The sequence below is a fragment of the Neopsephotus bourkii genome, unplaced genomic scaffold (genome assembly GCF_033783945.1).
Source record: "Neopsephotus bourkii isolate Nb327-2 ecotype Australia unplaced genomic scaffold, CSIRO-AGI_Nbou_v1 NB_1792, whole genome shotgun sequence".
NCBI lineage: Eukaryota > Metazoa > Chordata > Aves > Psittaciformes > Psittacidae > Neopsephotus > Neopsephotus bourkii.
The window spans coordinates 168,253-185,164 of NW_026902266.1; the positions used below are offsets into that span (position 1 = coordinate 168,253).

Below are 16,912 nucleotides of genomic sequence, written 5' to 3' on the forward strand. Positions count from 1 at the left end.
CAGAAGCATACATGATACAGATTTTTGTCTTTCTGCATGCTGGGACATGAAAATCCAGCAAAGAACACACAAAGCAGCTAGCCACCTGATGGATGCATTTCATCATGTAAAGGTTAAAAACAACAATCTCAGCATACTGAAGCAAAAAGTTTTATTAGCAGAAGTGAGCATATTATCAACTTCTTAAATGTTGTTTTGTTAAGTACTGTGGCATATCAAAGCTTTCAACAATATTCATCACTGGCCCCCACATTTTAGTAGTAGATTTCAAAATATAGTGACTTCTGTCAAATTGTGGAATCCCTATTCACATATGCACACACAAAACTAAGAAGAAAAAAAAGCCCTAAAAATTTTTTGTTTCCATTTCCAGAAGGGAATGCTAAAGATCCCTACCTATTCATCCAGGTCAGAAATTTTTTAATAGAGTCTGTTAAAAAAAAAACATAAAATCCACTTCATTGTATTAGACTATCTACAAAAGAACATACTGTGATACTGTGATACTGTGAAATCCAAATGTTTTAAAATGCTTTGATTTTGTGTTAAAGCATCTAATTTATTATGTTCTTTCTGAAGCAGAAATGAAATTTCACTTTTACAGATAAATAAAAGGCATTTTAAATTGTCAAAATAAAAGTGAAACCACCCACTTCTATAAAAAAAGGCTTTTTGAGAAGCATTGGCATACAACAGCATCCTGGGTTCAGCTCTAACAGTTATATGTCTCCTTCTTAGTAGCTGGTACAGAGCTGTGTTTTGGCTTTAGTCTGAGAACAATGCTGTTAACTTTTCCGTCTCTCATGCTCTGACAGTGAGGAGAGGTATAAGAAGCCAGAAGGAAGTAGAGACAGGACACCTGACACAAACTAGCCAGAGGTCTTTCCCTTTCACATTACTTTTTCTTGCACATTTTTTAACCTTCTGTGGCACTTTGAGGTGCTACTCTTTAAGGTGAATTCATTGCATGAAATTGTTTTCAAAGGTAAGCAAGTTCAGTGAAAACTAAATTGCTTTCTACCCACTTCTACATTTCAGCTCTTGAAACCTTTGCAAAAATGCAAAAATTCAAACATTACTAGGGAGATCACAAAGGTCACAGAACACCCAACATTGCCCCCTTAATGAGGCTTATTATTTCATAATGTCATGGGCAGTTATACACCAACTGCATTACTTTTCACTATTTCTTAAGTTTTGATAATATGTTCATAAGATATTATGTTCATATGTTAGATGCAGTTACAGGTATTACTTTCTAAAATTTGCAATGAGCTACTTTGAAAGGTGCAGAAATATTATTTGATTATAATACTTATTGTTTATAGTTTATTGTTACCAATGATCTATTATGATTTCTGAAAGCATATACAACGTGCATAATACACAATAATATCACTATAATGTGGTAATGGCTAAATCCACCATTATTCTCAGTTTGAGAACATGCAAAAGATGTAGTGAGTTGGTGGAAACCAAATAACCTGTACAAGAGAGAAAGATCCATATATAGGGTACAGGGTTACAGGACAGCTTAGGATTTTGATTCCATTTTACAGAAGCAATATTAAACTTCCATGTAGCTGGAGATGAAGGGATATTTTGCACCTTGCACTAAAGGGAAGAAGGAAAAGTTAGGGGAAAACATAACCTTTTTACTCATTTTATCAAATGAATGCACAGGGAAAAAAAAAAAAAGTATGCTGCACCCTTTTGCAGCTATTTGTTGGATTAACTACTAAGTAACTACTAAGAATATTGCCTTCAAGTGAATTCTTTCCACTCAGAAGTTAGTGGCTCATTTACAATATTTTGATTTAATGTTAAGTCGTTGTTGTCTACTTCCTTGGTTATAGCATGGAATTGGTTCCGTAGGGAAAATCTATTGTTGCTCAATAGATACTTATCTATAGTGCTAGCTTTTTTCTGACCTAAAACTAAGACTGTGCCAGATCCACAGATAGTGGGCAGGATGCTACCTCCACACATCCTCTCACAGTTTAGAAGGAAATAGGACATTTGCACACCTACCGAGAAGCTATGACATGCTTTTGGAACTTCTTCTGCAATACTTAGCTGACATCTAGCGGCAGGAGCAGGAAAAGTAAAAAAAAAATCAGTGGAGAACGGAAATAGTTTTAATATCTTAAAGGTATATAACTCAGGGATTAGTAAATAACACGTGGAAAATTGAATAAATGTTTTGAACGCAACAACTAGTGAATGTAGTTAAAAATAAATGGGTAAACCCGAAGCATTTATCACCCTTTCTAAACATTATCTACATGTGGATGATTCAGCTGAATTATGTATATTAATGAACCTATAGAAGCTTTTCTTGTTGCCCTTGTCATCCCTGGCCAAACCAATTGCTGGAAATGGTATACTAGCGCAGGATTTCTCAGTAATTTAGTCACTATGCATCTTTAATGAACCTGATACCTGACACCAGGCTGGGCTGAGGTCCAAAATCAAGCAGCACACTGCTAAGGAACGGCCATGGAGGCAGTGATAGTAGTAGGAACACAGAAGAGACAATAATGATACTTAAACATGCCGCCTCCCCCCAAAAAAAATTCCAAATCAAAACAAAAAAACAGTATACAGGAAGAAGGGATTACCCTTATACTCTGTATTTCTTACATGTATTCTCTAAGCATTTTCTAAGCACCCGCTGCTGGTCACTGCTGGAGACAGGATACTTGCTTCAACTGGCCTTTGGTATAGGAAGTTTTTATAGCGTTCAATATTGTAAAATGCAAAATCACGTTATATCTCAGGAATCATCAGTCTTACAAGCAGAACTCTCTACATGATCTCTAGTAACTTATGAGTAACTCCAAAATGGAAAATAAAAAAAAAAAAAAGTTTGAATTATGTCTTGGATACAATAAACATAAGTAGTATTTTTAGAATAAATTGTTTTCCTGATCATTATGATGCAGACTTTACACTTTACCTAAAAGGCCTTCAAAACATTCACACCACCTTTTCTGGTTTGCTTTTGGAATTACACCGTGTAAGGCAATACAGTAACGAACATGAAAATCATCACCAGTATGAGAAAATATGATCTGCATGACATTGCTGCTAAGAGTGCATAAGCTTTCTACTAATTCTTGACAGCAAACATTTGCATTTTATCTCATTTCTAATTATATTTACATACATGTATAGAATAGTGAGAGTTTATGGTGCTGAAAGTTACATTAGCATTTCACTTTTCTGGAAACAACCCACAATTTCCTTACTATTAAACAAGATAACATATAAACACAATTAATTATTCAGACATGAGGATATTTGAGGAAAACTCAGATAATGCAAACAGCAAAAAAAAAGAACAACCTGATTTAAATGTGAATGTTTATGCCAAAGTTACAAGCAGCAAATAAATGAATCTACTTCTCCTCCAGTGCCTTTCAGATGTACTCTTATGTACAAAACAAAACGTGCAAGATTAACATTCTTTTAATGAAAGAGTAAATTGCAGAAATGTGCAGTTCTTCATGGATGCCTGCCAGTACCTGGCTCCTTTGTCTCTACTGTTTCCAGGGCTGCTGGAGATGCACAAACACATTTTTATCTCTAAGAAAACTGAGACTATATATTCCCTGAAATACCCTCTCAAAATTAATAAATGCCCCTTGCATTCCCCCACTGTTCTTGTGTGGGACAGCTACACTATGGTTTGTAAGAGTTATTAATAAAATTTATTGTCAATTACCATTGTATTTACTTTAGTGCTAGCTTATATTTCTCTAAGATGAATTTTAAGAGATGCTGCACACACAGGAGACTTGTTGCCTGTACTGCCCACTCCACAAGCTGCTACTACCATCATTTCACTCCTGTCTACTCAAATATCTCACTGAGCTTTTTCAACTTCTTAGGTTTTACGTCCGTTATGCCCTGGCTTTTGTTCAGACACAAAGACACAAACACTCTGTGTAATACAAATACTGTACTTGTACTAATCTGATGACTGCTGTATGTGATCTGCCTAATGACACGGTCAACATACTAACACAGTCTCCCTGTGTTAGTAAATTACCTCTTTTTTTTTCATTCTATTTGCCTTAATGATGACAAAGAAAATACAGAATGTTTTGTACTTGATGACTTGCATACAAAGGATTTAGCACATGGACCTGTACTAGAACACAGTGCAGATGTACTTAAGAAAAGGAAGATGCTGTTAATTTTTCTTTAAACTAAGACTGCTCAACAGATTCACTCACCAGTTACACTGCTATTTAAGGTCCTGCTATTATGATGAAAGCACTTCCCTGCAACATTTCACTTTGCTTAGCAGAGTCTATCATGCCAAGGGGCAGTGACTTCTAACATTAAATTTTGCTATTTCTGATTTTGACAATTAGACAGCTGATCAAATTTACACTTACAAAAACAGACACCAGTAAGGAGTGTTCAATACAGAATTTCAGAGTCTTACAAATGGAATTACTGTGCCTATTTTTAAGTCCACAATGACAGAAAACTGCTTCTACAGAAGGATGTTTAACTGAGAAAGTCAGTAGTTAAATGCCAGAGCCTTAATATAATAATCAAATGTAAAAGTACTTCACTGCTGAGTTAGAGGGAAGAATTTAAGAGTACAACAATAACGAAAACTACAAAGGGGAAACATGTAAAAACTGCTTTTTGCCATCATGTATGTGTATCTATGGATTTTAACTAGATTAATTTTAACTGAGTTGTCAGTCAACTGAAAACAAATTTTAGAAAGAAGCAAGTTCTTAACATTTGATGAAAAGCATATACTAATGTAAAGTACACATTTGCATTACTTAAATCCATAAAATGCACTATAGTCAGGGGAAGAAAAAAAAACCAAACTACAAAAGTATACCTTTAATGTTTCAATTTCTTCTTTGTGTTCCCTCTTCAAATGCAAAATGGCCGCTTGGTACTCTGTAAAAATAAATTAAAAAACATACATTCGATTAGAGTCAGAAAACAATGTGCCATCTTCAGCACAGTGTATTTCATACAACAGCACCAGGCCCAGAATGTAGATGTAGGCTCTCAAATAAAAGACCTTTAACAATAGTGATGGAAAAGAACATCTGAACACAGTAATCAGCATTATTTTCTAAGGCCCCATGACCACATTTTCCATGGTGCTTCCCAAAGTAGAGGATAAAACAAATAGGTCTTCCAAACTGGGAGGCAAAAGTGCAGGGAAGACACATCAGACTCAAATAACAGGAGGAAACTTTAGTTTTGCTTAGGTTTGCAGGTAAATGTAGAGCTGATAGGATATTAAGACATGCATGTACATACGCATGTACACACACCCACCCCTGAATTCTAAAAAAACATGCATTAAATACAATGATTTAAAGTCAACTGTAGACATACAATCACTATCACACCCAAATTGGATAAGAGAGCAATCACAAATACAAATGAAGACCTGGAAACGTACCCAACAGCAAGAGATACAAATAATTCTTTGTCTTAATTCTATCAGATGAATATTAGTTACAGAGTTTAAGTACCTTCACAGGGTACTAAACAGCTCTTCCATTTTGTGACAATATAATGAAATCCGAAGGTGTAACAAAATTGAAAGCATGAAACTTAAAGCAATTTAAATCAGCAATGAAAAAATTAGGAGGTTAGGCATTGATTACACAGGTTTAGTGATGGCTGTAATGTTAAGGTGTAGATTTTACCAAATGAAACTCTGGAACCTTGGTATCATACTCATACTTGAGGTTTCCCTCAATCCATACCATGGCTACATATGGCTAGATGAAGAAAGATAAGACCTTTCATTACACCTGTGTAATGATTTAAGAGAAACTTCTCTTCTGTAAGACACTGGCCCAGAAGCTACAGTCCTCTCGAAGAAGCAACCAGACTTCATCGTTAGACCATCAAAGCCACATTTCTATCTGCTTCTAAACCAAAATTCATCCAAAAGTGTATTTTCAGTTCCCTGGCTTGGCTTCTGCTTCCTCAACTAAGAAAGGAATCAAATGCTAACTTAAAAAAACCCCAAACAACTACTGAAATTAGTCCAAAGTCTTTAAATTTTACTGTGAATGTGCTCTAACACTAAAGGGTTTGTATGGTCCCCGGAACATTAGAACCAATGACACAACATGGGAACATCAAATCATGGATCAAAGCACCAGATCAGTAAAATATTCCAGTGCTTTGGTGGTTTTTTTCTTGTTTTCCTTCTTTTTTCTCTTGGGAGAATATGGAGAAAAGAGGAAAGGAAAGATAATCTGGTCTTCACTCTGAAATCTGTATGACATGGAAGCTGTCAATACAAACCTATTGTTTTTAAACTCAGATGAAGCTATATGCAAGCAGCTGAACTGATATACGAAATTAAAAGGAAAAGGGATTGATATTGTATAAGGTACAAAATGAAAAACTTGGGTGATTCTAGCTACTAATAGTATCTATCTTAACTCCTCTTTCTTCTCTAACAGGCCTTACTTAGAGCTTCCCAGCATGGGAAAATTGGCTGCTCTTCTGGAATCAAAACCAGTTAGGTCTATAGAGTTTTAGATTTCCTGCTGTTAATTCCTTTGACTGGTTGATATTCCCTCCGGACACAGGCTCTGCTTGTCCATTCACCTGACTTCAGAGGTGAATGTTGTTTCGTTAAGTCCTGACAGGACTTAACAAAACAGCTGCCTCAGGTCCCCAGAAAAAGCTGAGACCCTTCTGGGACCTCAGCTGGTTAAGCGCTCACTCACTTTGCAGGGCGTGAACCTTATGGACATCTTGACTTGAAGTTTAGGTCTTTAAGGCCATGTGGTAACTGAAGCAAGCAACAGACTTTGAAAATGCTGCTAACAGTCAGTTCTTAGTTTGGTTAACTAAAGGATACAGATCTCTCTTAACAAAAGATTTACCTTCCCCGTGGGATTGCTCAGTGCTTAGCATTCTTTGGGATTTGGGTAAGAGACTCATACTTCACATATGCTGATGTAGATCTGCACTGATATCAAAAGCAGATTTTTCACCATGTCTATTACCAGCCTCGGCTGCTTATTTTCTTATCTTAGGACAAATGTTTGTTCAGTCAGAGAATGGTGGAAGAACCCCCGTGGATGAAGCCTAAAACAGCATAAAAAGTTAAAGAATTTTTTTTAAATTAAGCATATGTCATTTTTGTGACATTCTGCAACATACCATGATTTTAATTTAAGTTGGCATGCATTTTTCATTACTTCTGCCAGAAAAAAAAAACCACAACAAAATGTTACAGAAATTGCCTTGTTTAATCCTTGCTCTGAAGCAGAGGTAAGATAGAGGGTAGCAATTCTTTTATGGTTTACTTATTCCTTTAAAATACACTTGGAAATTACTAGATTATAAGAACTAATAGACCTAATTACTTAAAACACTGCTACTGCATAAATTGATATACTGTAACATATCTATAGACTGTCTACCATGCAATAATCTGACATTCTACAGAATAGACTTCTTCTGTTTCATTCTACCAGTGTCTTTCTTTTTTAACTAGAAGAAACTATCAATTGGATAAAAGCTGACATCCAGCAAAGTACTTTCAATTCCTCTCAAGCAAACATTTATCTTTGTGTGTACGATATCATAATGAAAAAGAAATCACATCACAATTATAGTTTTGTATGATATAAAGTAGCAGAATAATAAAATTTAAGTGGGTGTGTCACCATCTCTGGAGGTATTTAAAAGACGTGTATATGTGATGCTTCAGGAATGGTTTAGCGATGGACCTAGCAGTGCCAGGTTAACGGCTGTACTTGAGCGTAGAGATCTTTTCCAATCTGAACAATTCTATGATTCTAAAAAGGAGCTGAAATTCTTACCAGAAACTTTCCAGAAAACCCTCCAAAATGCAGTGAATTAAGCAAAACCATCTTACTTCAGGCGTACTTGTATCACATATCCCTAATCTACATAGGTTGGGGACACAATTCAAAGGTGTTCCTGTTTGTTCCTGTTTCTTCAGGCTCCTGAAGAGGTGAACTGGGACCTGCACAGTGCACAGTGAAACAGAGCACAGCGACTGTGAAATAAGAATTCTGCTCCATAGTGAACAAAATCTCTGTAGAGAAAACCCCGTACCCTATTTAGCCCGGTATCCTGTCTCAGTAGCCAAAAGGCAGACATGTAAAATATTAAAAGCCTGCAAAAAAGGTAGTAGTACACTCTTTCCAGTACACTCTTATAGCAACCTGATTTGCAATTCAGGAACTTCCTAACCAAAGTTGTTTGCATATTTAATAGTCTGCAAATGGATTCCTCTTCCGTGAATGTGCACTGCTGATTTTAAAACTCCTGCAAGCAGACAATGTCCTGCAGCAAAGAATTAATTGCAGGTTAGGTAAAGACCCTTTTATTTCTTTTGAATCTGCACCTGTTATGTTCATCTGATGTCTCCAATTCCTGTGCTGGAAGAAAGAGTGAACTCTTCACCACTTACCCCTTCGCTGTTTCTTAAAATTTTAGAGATCTCTACTATATGTTTCCTTGGCTGATTCTTTTCCTGTTGAAAGGATGTTAGTCTGCACAGGCTTTCCTTATAAGGAACATGTTCCACGTTGTTGATTAAAGTTGCCATCCTTCCCTGAACATTTTATAGTTCTGCTGTACCCTCCATGAGTTGACAAAACCACAGTTTCACACGAAACTCAAAATGTGGAAATTTATACCGTGACATTATGATGATCTAGATTTTATCTCCTATTTCTTTCCTACTGCTTCCTATCACTTCAGTTGCTTTTTGATCACTACAGAGCAGAGAGATGCCATTTATTTTAACATCAAGGTCTTGTTTTTTAACAAGTAATGATCAGACCAGAGTTCATTATTCTCTATATGTATTTAGTATTTTTTCCCTCTATATTTTGGATTTCCTTTGCCATTTTATTGCATAGCCCCTCAATCTTAGATTTTACTTTTTAAAAAAATTCTCATGAAAAAAAAACCCTGCAAAATTCCCCTTCTCAAGTCTCACTTTTTCAGTTCATTTATGAAAATGTGTAGAGTGTAGAGTTGCAGTGTCTGCACCCTCAGCAAGTTTCCTGAAGATACAAAACTGCAAAGAGTGACTCATAAGCTGGAGGGGTTTGCTGCCATTTATACGGACCTCAGAAGGCTGGAGAAATGGGCTGACAAGAATCTTACAAAGTTCAACAAGGGGAAGTGCAAAGTCCAGCACCACAGGAGGAAAAACCCCACACACCAGGACATGCTGGGGAGTAACTGGCTGGAAAGCAGGTTTGCAGAAAAGGACTTGGGGGTCACCGATTCGAACACGAGCCAGCAATGTGTCCTTGCAGTAAAGGCAGCAAATAGTGTCCTGCGCTATGTTAGGAGCCCTCTTGCCAGCAGGCTGAGGTAGGTGATCCTTCCCCTGTATCCAGCACTGGTGAGGGCCACACATATAGTAGTAGTGTGTCCTTTTCCGTATTGTTAGTTTGAAATATTATTCTCTACTACAGATAAATATAATTATGATTAAAAAAAGAACATTGGGAACAATTCCCGTAATTCGTAACTATATTGCACATTCCTGTAACAAGAAAATAGATCTCTTTTTGAAAATGTAAAATTAGCCACTTCCACTGGGTGGCAGTTTTGTACTCCATTAATAACCTTTTTCTTTCTTTTTTTTTTTTTTTTTAATTAAAGTATAATTTACCAATTTATGGCTAGAGCTTTCTTTTATTCTGCATATGGATTTGTCTCATTAGTTTTTAATCTAGATTTTTATTTTAATGCAGTTTTTCATCATCTTTTTCCTAATGATTATCTTGTTAAATTTTATTTGACAGTAACATGAACATTTGATCATGACAGATGTCATGCTCCTGTTCTGACACCCACAGATATAGTTAATATTAGAAAGTATCATCACTTAAAGTCATACGATATTTGGACCTGCCTACAAACAACTACTGGAAAAAATAATTACAGTTAGTATTTTATCTGATTTTAGACAAATATTTTAGCATTGACTATTGCAAAAACAGAGCCACTGCAAATCTGATTACATTCTTCCTTAGCTAACTTCCAGATATGGTATCAGTCTGCTTCATGATTTGAAAGTATGTTGGCAAGATGGCTCATATAAAGATAACATTAACTAAAAAGATATCAGTATAACAGGAAAAAAAAGCTGTATCTAAAAGGACAGACTTTTTTACAACATTTTCTTTATCTTAAGGTACTGCAACACTAAAAAAATGCTCCAGTTAAAGCATGAAATTAATATATATCGGAAAGTAACAGATTGCAAGAAGGAATTTAGTTAAAGCAACTAAATATGAGTGGTGTCCCTCAGGGATCAGTGTTGAGATTGGTCTTGTTCAACATCTTTGTCGCTGACATGGACAGTGGGATTGAGTGCACCCTCAGCAAGTTTGTCAATGACACCAAGCTGTGTGGTTCGGTTGACACGCTGGAGGGAAGGAATGCCATCCAGAGGGACCTTGACATGCTTGTGAGGTGGGCTGAGGCCAACCTCATGAAGTTTAACCATGACAAGCGCAAGGTCCTACACCTGGGTCGGAGCAATCCCAGGCACAGCTACAGGTTGGGCAGAGAAGAGATTCAGAGCAGCCCTAGGGAAAAGGACTTGGGGGTGTTGGTCGATTAGAAACTGAACATGAGCCAGCAGTGTGTGCTTGCAGCCCAGAAAGCCAACCGTATCCTGGGCTGCATCAAAAGGAGCATGACCAGCAGGTCGAAGGAGGTGATCTTGCCCCTCTACTCTGCTCTCATGACATCTCACTTGGGAATATTGTGTGCAGTTCTGGTGTCCTCGATATAAAAAGGACATGGAACTCTTGGAGCGAGTCCAGAGGAGGGCCACGAGGATGATCAGGGGATGGAGCACCTCCCATGTGAAGACAGGCTGAGAAAGTTGGGGCTGTTCAGCCTGGAGAAGAGAAGGCTGCATGGAGACCTCATAGCAGCCTTCCAGTATCTGAAGGGGGCCTATAGGGATGCTGGGGATAGACTCTTCATTAGGGATTGTAGTAACAGAAGAAGGGGTAATGGGTTCAAACTTAAAACGGGAAGTTTAGATTCGATATAAGGAGGAAATTCTTTCCTGTTAGGGTGGTGAGGCACTGGAATAGGTTGCCCAGGGAGGTTGTGAATGCTCCATCCCCGGCAGTGTTCAAGGCCAGGTTGGATGAAGACTTGGGTGGCATGGTTTAGTGTCAGGTGTCCCTGTCCATGGCAGGGTGGTTGGAACTAGATGATCTTAAGGTCCTTTCCAACCCTAACTATTCTATGATTCTATGATAATGATCATAAGGAGGAAGCAACTCTGTGTCCTGTAATCACATCAAGCATAGTATGTAAACAGGTAAGAGAATTATTGTGGAAGCACAACAGAAAAACAGAAAATGCAAAACCAGAAAAATAAATATGGGTGAATAATTAAGATGGACAAGATGTGAATAAAGGGCTTAAAATACTCTAAGGCACAGAAATTGAATTCATTACAGAATCATAGACGTCAACTGTGTGAAAACAACACAGTATTGTGGAACAGTGGACAAATGCCTACAACCATTTATACACCACATCTGCTGGAGCAAAGAACATACAAATACATTAAAGAACATTAGGGGTATGCAGGTATGACAGCAGGTTTTAGTCACATTCTCTTGATAACAACTTAAACATAAAAGTACTTGGAACCCAAAAAGTCACCAAACACCAAAACTTATACATGGGGAAAAAGGGAAGGCAATAGAGAGAAGTTGCTTATCCTGACATAAATTGAACAAAAAACACATACTTTTTGATAGCTATTGTATTTTATGAGTTTTAAACTTTAACAGAGAATAATCTGAAACAAAGGAAGCTGTATTCAATATACTGGACTTATTTTTACAGCACTGTGTTTTCTAAAGTTTTTGCCCTCCATGCTAATCTTGCAAATAAAATGTGTAACACAGAGCTGCTCAAATCTTCCTTTAATAATAATAAAACCCAAATACCTAAAACAGCAGCATATTCTATTATTGGTCCATTGATATCTGAATATCAATGAGTCCATCACTACGCACCGCACCAGCTGTTCAGCTTCTGCATTTATCCTGACCTTCTATCTTTTTGTAGAATAAACACGGCCTCCAGGCAATACCTCAGTAACTTCTGTGGGCCTGTTTGGGTCTATGGTTTCTACAGAGAAAGTTGAGCTAGGACATCGAGGTGCTAAGGATATTGAATAAAGCGTTTAGTTTGAGCCGGCTCCTTTAAAACACACAAAAATTTCAAATAATTACACCTCTAATCTTTCTAGTTACAAATTCAGATTTACACCTTCAAATTGTGAACTGTATATATGTATGATCAGTAAATATCGCTTACTTTATTCAAGAAATTGCATAGGCTAGAATTCCTTCACCTCAGAACTCCAGCTTTTTAGGGTAGAGATGAGTGGTAGGATTTTCTTTTTCTGGTCCACAAATAATTATAACATATTGTTTACTTATTTGTTTCATTGGAAAGGAGGGAAAAAATATGACATTTCTATGGGACAGGCAAATGTAATAGCGTGCTCATTTGCCCAGTCTCCAAGCAGGCAGTAAATCACACACATGGTGTTTAACTCTTAGTGCCTAAGTGTTTCTCGATCTCACCACCAGAGTTCTGTACAGTAAGATCTACTTCAAGTGAGGGAAATGGGAAATGCTAGAAATTGAATTGTTAGGAAGAGATGAGTCTGTCAACAAGACCAGACTCTTTGGAAGTCCACTTAATGACAATTTATACAGACAATTTAAGTTTCCTACCCCTACCCTAAGATCACTGATCTATATGCAGGGAAATTCTAACAAACTCCAATATAAGTTGTTTTAATTAATGCAAAAATCGTCTGAACTCTGTCTTATTTCCTCAGAAGTATTCATGCAGCTGTAACAAACATGAGCAGACTTTCATTATGGAACTTCAAAGGGAACAGCACAGGGCTTCAAAGTCCTTTGAATTTATTTCTTCTAATATGATGTCCACTTGCATCATCATCTGAACGGTGTTTCATGGTAGAATTAAGGACTAACTACCTCTTCAGTGATAATAATGCATCAAGAGTTTATCCTGGTCATAAGCTTGGTCTAGAAGTCTTGTAAAATAAACACATTGAATATTCACCAACAACAGCTGTTTAGAATTCCTAACTCAAGTACAAAAAAGGATTTAAAAAAAAAGAAAAAAACCCAAACCAAAAAAACAAACCTTAATCCTTTGGAATTTACAGCAGTTTGCCATACCTTAACTGTTTGAAAAGCACGAGAACAGGAAACTGCTTAATGAATAAACAAATATTGATCAGCCATACACAGTCTAATGACAGTTTCTTAACTTACAGAAATAAAGGAGAAAACAGACTACAGATACTGAGGCAATACATTACACTAAGAGTGTTACTCAAAAACAACTTCCTGTTCTTCAGAATGGGTGTTTTAATCACTAAGGAGTTGGCATGTCATCATTTCAGAATGTCTTCTGGAAGCTTGTATGCAAATATTTATTTTTTTAAAAAAAGGCAGATGGAAATTCCTGAGTACTTTCTGTGTATTATGGATTACTTAAACTCGTACGTATCAAAAAAGCAGCATATTTATAAAATGTCCAGAGATTCACCACCTTTATGACATCAAAATAAAACTAGTCAAGTCTTCGACTAAAATATCACAAAACCCACTTGCTATCTCCGCTGTCACAGAAGGACCCTACAGATGTCAGTTTCTTTCTTTTCCACATACATGGAAAAATACAAATGCTATGAAACATGCCTGATCAGTTACGTTAGTTACTTCATCAAGCAACTGCAGAAGTCATTGCAGAAATAAAAGAGAAATACTACCAGAAAATCCTCTTTTAAAATAAACCAAGTTCCAACTCAGCTTCGGTTACTTAACACGCATTCAATAATAATTAGATAGTTTGAAAGACCCACTTCAAAGGAGTTTCCAAGTCATGAGAGATTTGTTCAAAATAAGTTCCTTAAGCTTCATTTGAAATCCAGCAATGGCTAGGGTTCTGTATGTCCTGCTCTTGGTGGGATACAAAACTGAGCAAGGAAATGCAGAAAGACACAGCTATATCTGAAATAAACTTCCATGGGTCAGGTTAACATTGTTCATTTCCTTTTTTAAAGCACAGTTAAATCTTCTCTTCCTTCAAAAGACATCTTTACATATTCATTGTTAATGATGTTATCAGTTAGTATCTAACTAACCCTCAAACAATTATAGGGATTTTATTGTATTTGGGATTTCCATGGGATTTTATTGTATTTTGTTGGCAGTATTAAATGTGCTCTTGTTTTCAATAAGGACCAGTGTATATTCAAATACAAGGTTATGTCCAATAATAAGGTTATGGAAAAGTAAAAGCTATCATCCCTTTAATCCTTCCAAACTGACTAGTACTAAACTAGCAAACCGGGCAAATTTAGTTATTGTAAAAAAACTTCAGCTGGCATTTTTGATGAGCAATATTCATTCAAAGTGGTAAAAGTATGTTACTACAATATTTATCATTATTTATTAATTCATTTCACCTTGTCTTTTTGCTTAAATTCAGCTGTTACCACTGTTTTATATAAAATACATCTGGCAATGGAGTACCATAGCCCACCAACTCAGAAAGCATTTTTCCAGCTCTATTTTCGCTATATCTACAGTCTTGGATTCAAAAAATTTTAGAGTAAGCACTACTAGATTATAAGAAGCCCAATTATTACACCGATCATCTCTCAAATGGCTTATATTTACCTTGAGTTTGCCCACAGACAAGATAAAAAGAGAAAGAATTAAAAAAAAAAAAAAAGGTAATACACCAGTTCTGATTGGACTTCAAATCTTTACTTTGTAAAATTTCACACTCTGCATTGTGGGATGGATCTGAAGTCAACGAAATCTACCTAAATTCCACTCACTTTAATGGGATGGTGGCCACTGAAAGTGAAGTAATATAAGTTAGAATTCTGAAAATAGTTCCTCATCTATCTTATAGAACTTCTGTAGCCTTTATCAAATGTTTAGTCCTAAACGGTGGTAGGTACTGCAGACTTCACCTTTATCATTTTTATTCCATCAAGGAAAGGTAAATATTGCCTTCACAGTAACAAAAGAGACCAAAGACTAGACACAGACGGACATTACACTGTTCCACCCACCTGGTGCTCCCTCCTTGTAAAGCTTTAGGTGAGCTAGAGACAAAAGCATAAGTAAGATTGTATTTAAGCTTCATACCACGAATTTCTATTTTTACACTCATTAAATACATATTCTAGCAGGGAGTAAGGCAGAAGACGCAAGATAGGGATGGAAAACTTTCAAGAGTGCCTAGGTTTGCTTTTTAAGTTGTTTCTAAAACACAAACACACACACACACAAAAATAGACTGTGCAGTAACAGTGACTAATGTATGACATATGCTACCGGCTGGTAGCAATAAAGCATATTAAATACTACTAGTGATTACTGAAGTCTGAAGCATGCTTCACTCTTTTGCAAAGAAAATACACACTATAATATGCCTGCTTTTCCTTAATACATAGAAAACTAAGCATGAAATAACATCGGGATGTTTTGGACATCTTGTGCTTAGCATCTGTCCAATTGTATATATACACAGAAAATTACCTGAATACAGAGCAGAAATAATGTTTACAAATACAGACAACATATGCTCATGTAAATCTTTGTCATGATACTGAGCAAGCTATATTGCTCATCACTGTTTCTAAAAGAACAGGTACAAGGATTCACTCATAAATCTGCTGACCTGAAAATTTAACCTCCCAACTTTTGGAATAATGGGAATAGTGGGTGACAATGTTTTGAATGGCAGTTTTCCAAAACTGTTTCCAAATGCAAGTATACACTTTCAAATATTTTTCAATATTATTGTGTGAAAACTGCTGTGCAAAAAATACCTTTTCTTCTTTCAAAATTAAACATCTTACTCACTTGAATAATTGTAAATAAAATCTCATATGAAAACCTTTCACACAGAAATCTGCATAACCCACATTTCAAATAAATTAATTGCTCCTCAAATTGTACACAAGCAATTCAGGACCAAACGTTCTCTGCCATCATCTCAAAACTTCAAGCAGAAAGCAAAAGCTCCGAAGATAAATTACCTATATAGCCACTTCTCGTCAGTGCATTTTTTGTAAAAAGTCTTGCACATTAATCTCAGTATGGGGAAACATTCAAAATAATCTTAACACAGTTTAGAAGTAATGAGGGAACAAAAGCTGGGGAACCAGAGTACAACCTCCCTCTCTTGAGAGGTACCACACCCTGTAGCACAAAGGAAATCATTAGCTGATTCATTAAATTGCAAAACAGTGAGGGTTTCTTAGTTGTTTCTCCCTCCTTGGCAGCCCTTGGTTTCATCGTCTGCAGCATTCCCGTTTACAACAGCCTGTTTCCTCCTCCATTCTTTCCCCATGTAGTTTTCCCCTTTAGCCACCAGGTGTCAGAAGGGAATCTACGCACCCTAGCTACACCTTTTTCATTATTTATACATTGGTTTCCACAGGCTCATTGATGCGATCTTACGGCCTTTTTGAGGCTAGAGTACTAAAAAGCAGTAAAATTTTCAGACTTTTCATCCAATAAGCACAGTCATGAGCAATATTCAAAACACGGCATTTGTTCAGTTTTGGAATGGTGTTTATAATGCACGCTTTTTCACAGAAGTTACACTGGGAGAAATACAGACATTTATTTGAAAAGCTACATGAATGCAACATTTTAAGACAAATTGTGGCTTCCACATTTTTTTTAGAAGTTTATTGGTCAGTAGCAGCACAAAGCTTAGGTTTATGAAAAATTGATTTCTTTAAACTTTCTGAATGCCAATTTGAACAAATTTTGCGTTTAAGTAT

General features: G+C 36.4%; 1 protein-coding gene across 6 annotated transcripts in view; it reads right to left on the reverse strand.

Moving 5' to 3' along the window:
- FMN1 (formin 1) overlaps positions 1–16,912 on the reverse strand; it is a 188,425-nt gene that overhangs the window by 104,170 nt on the left and 67,343 nt on the right. For all 6 annotated transcript variants that reach the window (XM_061342549.1, XM_061342548.1, XM_061342547.1 and 3 more), the window contains one exon: positions 4,874–4,935. In XM_061342549.1, the coding sequence (XP_061198533.1) occupies positions 4,874–4,935 (62 nt within the window). The remainder of the gene's footprint in view (positions 1–4,873; positions 4,936–16,912) is intronic.